At 33.8% G+C, this 15,640-nt stretch overlaps 1 protein-coding gene across 1 annotated transcript in view; it reads right to left on the bottom strand.

The window, feature by feature from the left end:
* Positions 1-310: 310 nt before the first annotated feature.
* The window catches only part of SCAP (SREBP cleavage activating protein), a 441,101-nt gene continuing 425,771 nt past the window's right edge, over positions 311-15,640 (bottom strand). Inside the window, exons 13-18 of the mRNA XM_081736987.1 lie at positions 14,065-14,224; positions 10,742-10,914; positions 8,855-9,002; positions 7,157-7,302; positions 3,795-3,857; positions 311-1,008 (exon numbers count right to left, since the gene is read on the bottom strand). Of these exons, the coding sequence (XP_081593113.1) occupies positions 829-1,008; positions 3,795-3,857; positions 7,157-7,302; positions 8,855-9,002; positions 10,742-10,914; positions 14,065-14,224 (870 nt within the window). The 3' untranslated portion in view covers positions 311-828. The remainder of the gene's footprint in view (positions 1,009-3,794; positions 3,858-7,156; positions 7,303-8,854; positions 9,003-10,741; positions 10,915-14,064; positions 14,225-15,640) is intronic.

Below are 15,640 nucleotides of genomic sequence, written 5' to 3'. Positions count from 1 at the left end.
TTTTTTTTTTTTTTTTTTTTTTTTTTTTTTTTTTAACGGAATAAGCACATCATACTGAGTTTAACTGTTAGTTTGTGTTTGGCTATACTACATGTAGTTCTTCAGATATAAGGCGTACAAGAAAAATTTTGATTGAAATATATTGGATCTTTTGATCCAAAAATGTAAAGAAATACGAGAGGAGCCAGTTAACTTAAAGAAGAACATTTATTTCTTTATTTATTTACTTTTCTTTACTCAGATAAATAAAGAAAATTAAATTTTTTCTATATAAGACGAAAAGGTTATCGCTTTCAAGAAAAAATACTGGTATTTATAAAATACATATATTTGAACATATTTCACAATGTTATTTGTACATGATTTTTCACACTCATGCTTTGGCAAGCTAGGATAAATTCACTAAGCTAATTACAACACAAGAAAGCACATAAAACCATTGAGAATAAATGTAATTACGTAACACAAGCCTGAAGTTACGCCAACCTGTCATGTAATGTGTCGGAAATTCCATTTCAAAATATATATATAAACCCAATGAAATATTTTAACATCCGGAGTAATGAAACCATCATTCATTTTATAATACAATACAAAAAGGAAAATCTGAAGTACTAATGATCAAGTTGTTCCATGTGCTCAGTTAAGCTTTCAAACCAATTGTACATTCACACACGCACTAACATACAAGCATACTCTCTCTCTCTCACACACACACACACACACAGACACACTCAATACACTTCATTCACGAAGGCACGTTGTCTTGTGGAAACATTCTATTCAATAAAATTGCCTCCCAAAAAAATTACTTAAAAAAAGTACTAGTTAGTAAGTTTTCTCTGCAACCAACGGAAATCGAATTATTCTTAGCTGATTACTGTAATCACACACTACGCTATCCTTCACTACCAGAATCTGCTTCACAAACACACTACCATCGTTGCAGCCCAGCTTCACCATACGAACAGGATCTCCCGTTCTTACGTCCCACACCACAAGGGAGCCCTAGAAAAAGCATACGAAAAATTAAAAGTTAACTTCAAGAACACAAAAGAGAATATACGTAAATGAACAATACTGTCACTTCCTTCCGGATACTTCTAAAAGAATTATTAAGAACACCTTAAAAATACGTGAATAACCTATTTCATACATATTTATTAAGACAGTCATATTAACATGTTTAGGTATGACGATTTCATTCCCGTAATGTGCTTGGCGGTAAGTCATGCAGTTCGAACGTGTGATCGACTGAGTACAGACCAGGTGACACAGATTATATGAATAGCAGAGCATGTAACACCTGTTGGCGGAAAATCAGTTATCTGGGATCTGGAGTAGTATTTTTTCTGTTCTTTAATACTAGATATGAAATTCAATTTCTTAAATCACTACTTATTTTCATGACATATTTACAGAAAATCATCTTCATTTTCGTGATTCCTAACTCTGCTTAGCTTTCAGGGTACTAACTATTTATGTTTCAAATTTCGTTGCTAGGATTCTTGAGGTAAAAAAAGAAAAAAACACGCAAAAGTGCTTGTTCTTTGCCAAGAAAGATTAAGGTATTAAGGTAATCTTAAGGTATTAAGTAAGATAAGGTAAAACCGGAAACCTGAATATTGTAGAAATTGTCCCCCTTTACAAGCGAAATTTTCAAAAACGTTCTAACTTCCGGCACCGGAAACACGAACATGAAGAAATGGGAATCTTTCCTCATTTTAGGAGCGGAATTTTCGAAAACGCTGGAACACGTGTTACTTCACTTTTAACTGAGAGTTTATACACTGAATTTCACACTTCTACCTTAACGCGAATCCTCACATTGGGCGTTTTCTGTATAAAGAATAGGATATTCGAATATTATAGAAATTGCCCCTCTTATTCCTATAAGAGCGCAATTTTTCAAAACACTGAAACACAGGTTCAACCAGTTTTAAGGAGTAGTCTGTAGGCCAACTTTCATTTCTCTAACTTCAGAGATTCGTGATATACTCTATTTTTGTCAAAAATTTTGAACCCTCTTAACTCTCTTTCCTTTACGATACGTATTTAATATTTATGCCTTATTTTTTATACAACAGAAGGATTCTACCCAAATTTAACGTTTCTAGCTACAGAAGTATCGTCTAGGAACTAATGAATGCATCACTTTTACTCTTTTATATGATAGTATACATTCATGTGTAAAATGTATTTTCAATTGATTTTATATGATTAATTCTATTTCTTTCATTCTTCTTAGCATGTTTTGATAACAGCGGACAGAGTTAATACGCTCAGGTCGAAATCTGAATGTGCGATGAATAATGGCGGAAGAACTGAACAAGAAATCAATGAAGCAGATTGTAACGGAGGACTTGGGAAGGAAAGAGACTGTGCCTCGAATCTTGAAAGAACATAATGTGAAAGAAGTGGTAAGGCAAAAGTATTAATGACTCAGAAATTCATTCCAAAACTTGACCATAATCATCTCATTTGTCTAACTTAGCAGCAGTCAAATGCCCGCTGTTTGTAATATTAAAAATTGCGAACACAGATTTGACATTCCGAATATATATACACTCAGTAACAAACATACTGTGTAACGTTGCAGCAGCGGCACAATCTACTAAAGGGCGCAAGGAGTCTATTTTGAAGGTGGCACTAGTCTCAAATGAACAGGTACGCAAACATTACAGCCTATTTCGGGAATCAAATTGTCACACCAATTTATAAAATTTGACATGTAAGCTTTCCCCACTGTACCCTCGTTTTCTTCAACTTTTCAAGTTATTTTTATTAATTACTTTATAGTTAATCTTCTGTGTGTCTGTCTTAACTAGCCTGAATATAAAACTGGTACGAAATGACATTTTAAATGCGAAGCTGAGTCAGTAAGCTTAGCAGAAAACAGGCGCGCAATACGCTAATATTGAGTTTCCCGAAGGGATCACTGACCACTATTCCTTCAAAATAAAATCGATTTTTAGAATGTCAGTATATAAAAATAACTGTTCTCAAATGAGCTAATAAGCATTAAGTTTCGTGAATCTTCCCAATCTTGAGTTACTGGCGGTGTGGCAATTTTAGACGGTCCTCCCTCAAATGTACTGATTTGAATTCTCCATTCAGCATTGATTACGGAATACTATTTACTTTAGCCAAAACAGAACATAAACGGCACATAACGTTTCGAAATTGGCTTTCAATTTTAACAAAGATATTAAAATATCTAATGAGAAATGTCTTCTGCAAGAAGTTCGTAATTCAGTCACAAGAGGTGCAGACTGAGGAAAGTAATGTTCTCTTGAACGATTTTTCAGTTTAAGCACTATTCTTCCAGACTTTTTCATAGTTTTTTTGTTTTCTCCTATTTTTCATAGCATTCCGTTTACCCTGTCTATTGCAGGATTTCTCCGATTTTCTGATTTGGAAGAACTCTGTTTATATATTTACCTCTTACTTTTATATACACATACACACATATATACACAGGGTGGCACAAAAGTGTTTACTGAAATGAAATAGAATTTATATTATGATATAACTATACTTCATTCTAACTTCATAACTATGACCTTGGCAACAGTACACTCGTTTTTCTTTCTTTCTTTTGTGTGTGTGTGTGTGGGGGGGGGGGGGGTAAATTGACTTCTGCACCACCCTGTATATAATATTATTGACACATCAGTTCTTCATACCTAGAGACTTCATATATATAAGAGTTAAAGACTAATATAGCAAAACATTACTTTTTCTACGAACTGCTACTTAAATGAATAACAGGAAATTTGGATGGTATTACTTACTTGTTTACTGGTGATTAGTAGATTATGAGTAACCATCACCACACTCAAACAATATGTATGAGACTGAAAAACAAAAGACAATTATTAAGTAAGCTCCACAAATTCATTGTAGTTTCCATAATTACGATATTTGTGAAATATGTTACACGAAATCTGATGATCAATCACAATACTTAAAAGGAAATACACTAAACTCTTAATGGAATTCAATGTTTGAAATTCAAACTTAAAAATATTACACATAACTAAGCATTTACAGATTAAATACAAACGTCTGTATCTAACGGTGAATAAATCATAATACACTACACTCTCGACTATCCGGCCTAGTTAAAAAAAAAAAAAAAAATCTCGATACTAAATTGGGGGAATAGTTTTTCTTAACAATCTACTCGACTGTTAATGCTTTTATAAAAGTGCAACTTTGCCAAGGAGATCAATCATCCATCAAAGACTTTTTCAAAAACTAAAAACTGTAACGTTTGACTCTTGAATCTTAGGCTTACTTTTTCACGTTCGTGCAATCATTTATCAATAAACGGTAAAATAAATTTAAATCATTTTCCTAACAATTAGCTTATGTTTACCATTAATGTTCTTTTTCAAAACTGTATGCATTCATAACGTACGACGTACATTATTTTATATTTCCTGCAATTAAGTTACACATTATAAAAGTTTATCACAAAATATGTACAACATTTTTATTCTTGCACTTTTTTTTAATAAATTTTTAAAATGCACGATACAATATATAACAAGCATTTGTAAAGGACTAGAGTGTACTAAGAGGTCAGAAAATATGAATAACAGCAAGTTTCAGTGTAAAAAGTATGATTTTAATAGGAAGTGTGGGGCAGGAAGTAATTATAGAACTCCGATCTATCTGGCTATGAAGTGCGTAGTTTATTGGTCAATAAGCTGTTACAGCATCACTTGCGCGGATTACAGCTTTGATTTTTAGTTGCATGCTATCACTGTGGGAGGGAATGACGTTCAAGTCCAGTTTGGTCTATTCCTGGAATAACTGGTCCAGCAAAGTGGCCTCTTCACAGCTCGTTCCAACATGTCCCAAATTTTCTAGATAATGCTCAGATAAGAGGAATCTGTGGACCAGGTGAGATATGGGATGTCCACCTCATGTTTAGCAAACCATTCACGCACAATCCTGGCTTGGTGAACGGTGCACTTGTCTTGATACCGGGACTTTGGGATATAACAATCTTAGAGATACTGGGCAAATAGCAACACTTCATTATTCAGCATAAACCATTAACCCACAGCCTTCATGCGGTTGCACATTTCTATCAAGGGACCTACACCAGCACTCGAAATACACCTCCACAATATGACACTACTACCCCCTTCCGTTCAGCCCTTTGCAAACATTCAGCTTTGTAGAATTCTCCGGCCCACCGCATCACCCTGGAGCGGCCGTCATTGAAATGGAGGCAGAGTCGGGATTCGACTGACCAGAGAGGATGCGTCGCCACTGATCTCTATCCCAGTGGCGGTGTTTCCTCGCCCACGACAGCAATTTTTCTTTCTGTATGGCAGTCAGTCTGCGACAACGCGATTGAATATGCCTACACCAAACAGTTCTCGTTGCTGCAGGGTTCACTCAGAAACTTGAAACGATTGGGTATGCATTGGACTCCTGCAGTTGTTCCTGCCGTGTTTGAAAACATTTCGAGGTCGCTAATCACCTCACACGTCTATTGTCGCGCTCGGACATAATGGGTTTCTTGCCACTGTTGTTTCAGGAGAATTGGTTTCTGCCAAACATCCTCACTATGCTCTGACAGTACTGACCGTAGATTCGGACACGGCAACGAACTACGCCACCTCCCTCAAGGTATGCCCATGTTTACGCCCGAAGACAATGGCTCCCTTTTATCACTCGGTTACATCCTTTCTTCGGCCTATTGTTCAACCTGTAAATTTTGGAAAAATTGATTTAGAGCGACTTGGAAAGTGAGGGGGGGTTCAAAACTTTACCAAATTCGAACTTGTGTCAACAACCCAAGCCGGGAAGTTAGAAGCCGGGAGTTAAATATTTCAAATATTTTTCAGCAATTGTGTCTCTTACCGAAAGAAAGAGAAACTGTTAGTGGAATTACAATTTCCGGATGTTTTCGTAAATCTCAATCTTTCTTAATAACCAAATACAATAAATCATCGATTTAACGGACCTCGAATTAACGAACTTAATTTGAATGATGTAGGAAATGTAGTTGGGCGATACAAACTATTATTTTCTCTCTCTCTCTTTTAATAGGGAAGAAAATAAATACTTGACACAAATATACAAATAAAAATCAATCAGTGGATATTGTCAATTTATTTTATTTGGCAGAATCCAGTGTTTGTTTTCGTGATGAGATTTGGAGGAATATAATTATTATATTGTACTGCATTGTGTTGCATTATTAAGAGTCTCGTTCAATACCGAAGTTATTGAGACAAGAGCCTACAGTTTAACGTGGAATACGCACCACACGAACTTCTTTCGGACTCCCCGTGCCGAAGACGAGTATGCTAACCATTACCCACGATGGCGCTCTACATATATATATATATATAGTCTCTTCAAAAATAGCCTTTCTCCTCTTGATTTTTTTCTTAACTGATGATGATTTGAGTATACCAAACGCCTCCACCATAATGAACTTTATTTACGTTTTATACGCAGAATAGTGAATATTCAGATTGTTTGCAGTACGTCTTTATGGGTTTATAGCATAATACAGTCGGATTATATCTGTGGACTTTGTCAAATTTGGATCGAATGATGGTTGCAATGTATAGTAGTATTGTTTCCTCTCAACAGATGTAAAATAAACACTTCACATAAGATAGTTAGTTACGTGTTCAAATTGGTTTACCAGAATGAGAACTTGTAAGGGCACTAACAGGATGGAGACGTGCATTTGAATTTTCACAGCGTTCACCTGATTTAACACTTTTGGACTTTTATGTATTTGAGGCGCTAATGTCATGTATCGCAGAAAATGGGCTACACTGGCAAAACTCACACAAGAAATTACAATGGTATGTACCGCAATCATTATGGGCACTTTGATTGACGTTGCAAGCAACGGTTCGTCGTTGTAGGAAGTGTTTAAGTCACTGACGGCTGACAGTTTTGACCACACCTGTAACTATCGAGGCAAAAAGTAACTCCCATTCATCGTAAGTATAAATATAATATTATTTTTTAAATATATTATTATTTTTGACGCATTCTGTTTTAAGGGAAATTATATTTTCCAGTGAAATGGTATTTTCCTATCGTTCTGCCCACTTCGAACACTAGTACACATACGTAGGTTTAAATGGAGACAGTGTTACAATATACATACCACTTGTATTGTGTTTAGTAAATGTCCTTGAAACCTTTCCCAAACACAGATTTTTTCATCCATTCCCAGGCTAATTACGTAACTGGCAGAGTATGTGAGAGCGATTATACTTCCATCGTGTGCCTGGATACTGTACATGCATGCTCCTGCAAAACAAATCGAAAATTTTAATTAGATTACAAGCTTACAAAGAAGAGAACGTATAATTACGATTATAAATTCTAATTCAGAAAGATGTCCCAGGTACAACAATGTAGTTGACAGCATGTGATTATAAATTAGGCGTTTGGGAAGAGTCATTGAACATTAGAAGTACTTTATTGTGCATTGAATGTAACTTGTGAGTAACAATGAGAATTTACAGATGAAGTAGTTCATGTTTTTCTTTCTTTTCAAAAAGCCCTGATGCCGATTGGAATTCCTTTTCCTCTTTTCTCCCTTATTATCTCTTTTTAACGTTCTCCACATTCTCATGTCCCTCATTCTGGGACGAATAAGGTACTTAATAACCTTGTTTGTACGTTTTCTATGCGCTTAAAAGTTTAGACTATATGTCTTTGGTATATGGTCTTGGGTTGAATTCCAGGTGAGTTTCGGAACTAATCCAACATTGCAAAGTAGTCGGGAAGTTGTTTGAATTAAGAAGTACGAAACTCTGGTCTGCATAGCTCGAAATTACAATGAAAGGAGCTATGGAGCTAACCCATCAATTAACTGAAAGCTTTCTGGTCAGCAATAGCCTTTCGTAGGCAGCAACGCTACAAGTTTAGTATTTTGTTTAATGTGGATATTCCAAAAAATTGCATACCACAATCGGTTATCACTTGTTACGGCTGAAAGCACAAAAGACACGACTTACAAACATTGTGACGTGGAACTTGTTTGCAGCATCACAAACGAGTTTCTAACAGAAATCCACATCACATGAAGCAAACTATGAACTACTTAAAAGTTTAATAATTAATATAAATCTTGTCAACTACGTTGTCAACATTAGTCTTACCTTAGAAAAGAACCTCATTTTGCATCCGGCGCTTTTGTATCCCCGTTAAAACTTAATCTTTAATATTTCAGCTCGCTATGATCGTGAACACTCTTACCGCAAACTGAAAGAAATCACGGAGACATTATGTAATTTCTTAGAAAGCATCACAAATATTTAACACTTAACAGTTCGAACTACGTCCGTTCATTTCTAAGTATTAAAATGTATTTTCATGTGAAGATTTGTCTTGATATTTTCACTTCTGACTACTTATTTCATTGTATGTACTATTCCCTTAGAATAATTCATCTCCGTCTGTGTACAAAATTTAATATAGTTATGCAAATTATATTCATGTCTTTCCGTTACGTTGTCACACTATGTAAAAAATCTGTGACAAATCCTGTAAAGGAAAGACATGAATATCATTTTCGTAACTAAAATAAATTTTGTGCATAGATGGACAGACGGAGACAACCATTCTAAGGGAATAAACTGTTAAGTGTTAAATATTTTTTAGTGCTTTCAAAACAACTATGTAATATCTCACTGATTTCTTCTAGTTTGCGGTAGGAGTGTTCACGATCAAGGTGAACTGAAATATTGAAGATTAAGTTTTAACAGAAGTATAAAAGCACCAGATGCAAAGTAAGTTTCTTTTCTACGTTAAGTATGCATTCTAGTGCATCTACAAGTTATTTTATTAATCTTACCTGTTAACAGATCCCAAACACAAAGCATACCATCTTGACTACCACTGCCTGACATCATTGGTGAGATCTTATCAATAAAGAGGGACGTAATTGGGCCACAATGACCATGTAAAGTATACAATGGAAGTTGATCTTCTAACCTAAATACCTGAAAAGACAACAAGAATACTAAGTATATCCATCCTATTTAATGAACGTTACACTATACAATTATAACTATTGGATGGCATTCTCTTACAACAGAGATCATATGTTATGGCACTCATAATACGATTAATTTCCTTATGTGCTAGCAAATCTCTTTTTAAAAATGCGTTCTTTTCTACTTGTTCGACAACAAATAGACACATATTTCGATTGTTATTTTTGTTTGAAAATTATTTACATATTTATATTGAGCTTTAAAGAAATGTGCAGAGATGAAGGGTTCTTACTTCGCTATGGGAAAAGTTCTCAGTTCTGCAGCTGGTCATCTTGATTAAGATTTTTTCAGGGTTCTTCTTGTACTATCTGGCGAATGTTGGAAAAACCTAATATATAGGCCTTGGTTGACTTCTTTCCCAATTTCCTTCATAGTTTTATTGTTTACAGTGTAAAATATTTTCAGAATAGTATCTAGAACTTAGTCAATAAGTAAATACAGTGAAACCTCTCACACTACAAACGAGAGGTTTACGTTAAAGGGACGTTAAACCAATTTACTCACAGCTCATGTGATAATTATATGCAATATACAGTAAATGCATTAGTTATAAATGTAAACACAACCTACTATCGAAATATTGTACTGTGTTCAAATTACTGGGGGAATGATGGGGACACCCTCTGTAAGAAACCAAAGTATCGCTGGAGGATGTATGTATATGAGCGTGCACTGGAAAATTGCTTCTGTAATAATTTATTTCTCAAGTACAAATCATTTCTGTATAGAAGTCTCTTAATTCACTTCTGACCGTACTGATCAAGAATATGAACATTATTATTAATCAGTGAAAAAGTAAACAGAGCTAATCAATTAGGATGGTTTATGAATTTCTTGGGGAAAAGTCTACAGTACTTATCTGCGGACACTACTTTCTGATCGAAATTTGCTTGTTGCTCATGGATTAGTGAAAGGATCAACTGAGGATTTATTTTCGAACTGCACAAAATATTTTTTGTGCTAAATGCATATGAGTTAGGAATAATTAATTTATGTTCATTATGAAGAGGTTACTAATACATTGTGAATAGAAGAAGATTATCCGTGTCTATAAAAGGAAGGATCCTCTCTCTCATAATAACACATATTTTTGCCAGGGAAAGAATATCTGTCCGTATCCGCTATTGACAGGCGTCCGTTAAGAGAGTTTTCCCTATACAATAAATGACTTTCTTTTGTTCTAAAAAGGAAATTAACTTGTAACTCAAAAATTTTAATACGTGGGATTATTACAACAAATACTGGACAATTAAAGTTCTGACAAGGGATTCCACTGTACAATACACTATTTTCATTTTACTTGCTATTATTAAAGGTGTTGAATGTCTAAACTATCTTTAGTTTACAGCCTATTTATTTAAATAGGAAAGTATTTTACTCTATTCTTTGAAATGAACTAAAATTTTAATGGTTTGATTTTACTGACTTTTTCAAATCTATTCAAATGTTCCTTATTAAAAGAAAATTAAATTTTATAAAATATAATTTTAATATTTAATAATCATTTCTTTATAACGCAAAATCATCCTGAAAAAGCAAAGAACATTTAATCAGACAAAGAAGAAATCAGTCCAATCACACAATTAAAATTCCAGTTCATTTGAAAGAAATGAGAAAAATAATTCTAATGTAAGTCAGCAAACATGATGTACAAACTCAACACCATTAGTAGTGCTACCACTTACTTTTAGAGTATGGTCCTGACTACCAGTTAAAACTCTGCCTCCTTCCGTATCGAGCACTGTGATTGGTTGCTGATGCGCTTTCGTTGTGTTTAACCTTATACAACGCATATCTTCATCCCACGGCGTAGAAGATTCCAGATCCAATGATCCGGTGCTCCCTGTCCTAACATGTGCTAGAAACAAACATATTTAATATAACTAACATTGACCCAAAGATAAACATTACTCACAGCATTCACTAGCTTACTTGAAATAAATCATATGAACACAAGCATATTTAGTATAAACATGTCTTACACCTAGTCAAATTTGTGCGTATACGAATCAGGCGATGAAACTGTAAATCAGATTAAAAATATACCATTATTTGCTGTCATCTTAACGAATATCTTCCTTACAGACATTGTTTGAGGGTATGCAAAGAGTAGAATATGATATATTAATTTATTTTCCACATATGTTATTTTACCATACGTAAGTGTACCCTGACTAATACGAAACTAATACTCTAAGTTTTCTGTGCCACTTCAAATAGGAATATTTTGACCGGTTTCAGCATGCGCTTAAACGAGCAACAAATCATCTATAAATTGAGAGTTTAGGAATGTGTTTTCAGGAAATCTCACTGAACATTTTCTACTTACAGACAGGGTGCCCACTCTTTTGGGATTTCAAAATTCCATGACTTTTTCGGGTTTTCCAGTCAAACTTTTAATAAAACTATATTTTTTTACGCGCTGGTGTGCCGTGAGGAAATGAAAACAAAATTATTAATTATATAGCAACCCAAGACAGGAAAAATGTGTATTTGTATTTCACATTACTATGAACCTCTACAATGGAAAAAAAAATACTGTAATTGTAATATATTATTGTATATACATACATTACTACTACACAGATTGTATTTCGAAAACATAATTTTATTAATATTTAAAAATTGTGGCGTATATTAACCGTGTTAATAAATTATAAGTTTCACACTGTGTTACTTGTCTGTACATTTTTAATGTTCAAAAAAAGTATTTATTATCATTGTTATGACCATTATTGCTTCTTTATTATTACAGGTTATTTCGTAACTTGAAATTTTAAAATCTCATTCTACCCTTTCGACAAAGCAAACACTCATACAAATTACCTCCATCTGTTTTAAAAGTACAAGAGATTTGTTTGTTCGTTTGTTATTTAGTGATCTTCCTTAGTGAAAGGTTGGATACAATCTTTAAAAAGAAAGTGTATTTTTAAAAGCCTGAGTCCTATATTTCATTGGAATTGTTTTCTATTTTTGAATTAGAATGAAAAATAAGTATGATGATTTACGATGGGGGTCGAGCTTTTTTCTCTCTGAGGAGGAGGTCAGTTATCACAGAAAAAAATTACGACGGTATTTTCTATTTACTAGTACTACTACTACTAATAATAATATACATGAGTGCGCCGCGAGAATTCAAGTTACACCCGTAGTGTGCCACAAGTTGAAAAAGGTTGGGAAACGCTTATATAGACAATACGTAGAGTAAGTATCTATGTCAAAACATGATCTACTGTACTTATCCATAGGCGTAATCAGAAATGTTCGATGGGAAGGTATATATTACAAGTACATTAATATTACTGTTATATGTACAAAATTTCTTATACGTGCTACAGTAGATAATTCAACAAGAACTTTGCATATATCGTTAGGCTTACTAGGTAGGTATAACTACACATACACATTCTCGTATATAAATCAGTTACATATCCATACTGGAAACAATTCTTTATCAAAATATACCATTGGACATGTAATTTAATAGCATTTTGTATTCTCACATATACTGATATAAATTATAATATATATATATAAAATACAGATATAAAAACCAACACATTTTATAACTATGTAGAATCTTCAAAAACTACAATATAAACAAGAATATTATATATCCTTCTTTTTCTTTTAACAATTTTACATTGCAATGATGTGGTAAGTAATATTGCAATGAACACATCTATCCACTCTCCCAACAATTATCCTATTATGTTTCGTAGAGTATGCATTTCACTTTCTTCTCTGATAATTTTCTCTTTACATAAATATGCACTCTCTCCTTCTTCAGACTTCAAATACAAGATCCCGAGATTCACCTTCCCCATTATTTGTCCATATCACTGGCATGTGTTAGTTTGTTTTTTTTCCCCTTGCACATAAAAATAATGAAGTATTTGTGTACTTTAGTACCCCAACCACTTAAAAGTCTTAAGACGCAGTATCCGAAATATCTTCCTCTGGGAAACCTTGGGAATATACTCCCATCCAATGCAATTATGGTGCGGTGCTGCAAGCAACAGTTTATATATTTTCTTCCAGCTTCGGTTAGTTTTGCATGATTATATGAACAGTAAAATCAGTAAAACAAATGCAATAATATTATATTTATTTTCAATTTTCAAAAAAATCCGTTCGTCTTCGTGTCCTTTCTGGGTAGTACTCTACCCTTCACACATTCAGAGCATTTGGAAGTGATGTACCATCCTATGTACAACTTAACACTCCTTCACACACAAAGATTGTCACAGTTGCAAGATTTAAGAAAACTGAAATCTTTCCCATTTCAATAGTATATGAAGAACCCAAAGAAAGGAGTTACCACCCCTACCGGCGCCCTTCGATACGCCAGTGTACTTATCTATATGAACACATGTGAATTCTGACTCAGTGACCGTTCATTTTGCAACGGTTCTTTTATTATAATTGTAGAATGTCATGTATCATCTATATTTGAAGGAATAACTACAACCCACAAAACATTAAGTATGTGTGAGGTTGTTCCATATAATAGAACTAAACAAAAATCAATAACATCGTTGGCAATCAGTTTTGTTTACTACTTCTATGAAAATTCTATACTGCCATAACTCGATTGCTTATACGACAATTGTTATCTTTGCCCATTCGGCTTGATTTTCCTACATATATCATTTTTTTTTTAATTTGTTTAATACTTCTGAAATCGTTTCTATTCAGCCAGAATGTACGTCGGAAAGCAACATTTTTTATTTTCCAAAAGTATGCATTCACTTTTGAACGTGACCATATATTTAAGAACCTCTAGTGCATGGGGTTCCTGGTTCGATCCCAGCTCACCCCAAGTGAATTTTGTGGTGAACAAACACCGTGTGCGTGGGTTCCCTCAGTGTTTTCCCGTTTCCTCCGACTTTTATTCCACCATTTCATTCATTTCTCATCCTCACCGTCTCCTTTAGCCTACCTGGCATAACCGTGAACGTAAACCTCAAAGATTTCATTTCATATATTTAAGCAGAAAGATACTTACTCCTTTTGTATGAGGTAAATCCCCAGTCTATTTGTTTTCCTCTTCTGTAACTTTCCATCTCAAGAAAATCTATGCAACCACTAAGTTTAGCCGCCACAACGCGATTACCAATGATTTTTATACTAGTAATGCCTACGCCACTACTGTCTTCAAACAAACACTGAAAAGAAAATAATGTTTATTGTTATTGTTATTGTCATTGTTGTTGTTAATAATAATAATAATAATAATAATAATAATAATAATAATAATAATAATAATAATAATAATAATAATAATAATAATAATAATAATAAACTTATTTAATGCATCTAAACTTGTTAATCACTTCTTTAATTTAACCTTAAAACTATAAAGTCATGATGATATAAGTAAAACTAACAATGGACAACAAAAATATTACTGTTTTAGACCTTTTTTTTAAGGAGGGACATTAGTTTAGTTTATTTTTATTAAAAAAAATAAAAAAAACTGCAAATATCCTCCTTTTTCTCTGAATAGGTAGGAACACAATAATTTTCATACAAAATCCTTCTTGATACTAATCTAGCCTACACCGAGAAAATCTAGGCTACTAGTTAGTTAATTGTTTCGCAATCGAAAGTTCCGAGTCCAAATCAGCAACTGGTCATTATGAGTATTTCCAGGACTATCTATTCTACCAGACGAATGTCGGGATGATACATGCAAATATAAATCCTGGCCGACTTTCCTCTACTTCATTAATGTTGTTGATCGTCGAAACCACTGTAAACTGGCCCTATTAGCTACATATGGACGTTGTTAACGTAAATGTACAAAAATAATAACTTAAGTAAAATCTTTAATGAAATCTTCGATGGTTACACCCAGTGGTGCTATTCTAAATTTTTAACAACCGTCTCTCTCTCTCTCTTTATTTATATATTTATATATATATATATATATATATATATGTGTGTGTGTGTGTGTGTGTGTGTATGTGTGTGTGTGTGTGTGAGAGAGAGAGAGAGAGAGAGAGATAGTAGATGGATAGGTACATAGATAGATATATTGGAAACGAATTGTCCAAGATATACGGTTGTTAAAAAGTATTAGAAAGACCTTCATCCAGCAATGGATCGACAATTGATGATACTGATATGTATGTGCTTCAAATATAAAAACGCTCATCATTTCACACATGTAACCTCAGTTTCCATTCTTGATATCTGAGTATTTGAGATTAAAGAATACACGCAATAAACGCTTATACTTTCAAACTAAACACAACACACCCATATCTTGTTCTGAGAGAACATATGTTTAACTCTATAGCTATAAAACTTTCTTAAAACAAAGACACTTAATATAAAATTTACTGTTCCCCACCCCGCAATTAATCTTCTGGTATGTGCAAAGCAAAGCAAGGTTTTTTTAAGTAGGTAAATTGTATTTGGCTGTGAAAAATTTGTATTCAACCAGCTCTCCTTTCCAGCTGCGTGTGTGTGTTTATGTCTGTGTATAACAAACGGTTCTGCGAACTCGAAATATTTTAACAACCGGTTCTAGCGAACAGGTCCGAACCGGCTGAATAGCACCACTGGTTACACATTGT

This window comes from Thermobia domestica, chromosome 13 (assembly GCF_964235325.1).
Source record: "Thermobia domestica chromosome 13, izTheDome1.hap1.1, whole genome shotgun sequence".
NCBI classification, from domain to species: Eukaryota; Metazoa; Arthropoda; class Insecta; order Zygentoma; family Lepismatidae; genus Thermobia; species Thermobia domestica.
Note: the sequence above shows the minus strand (reverse complement) of the source record. Positions and strands in the feature narration are given on the sequence as shown.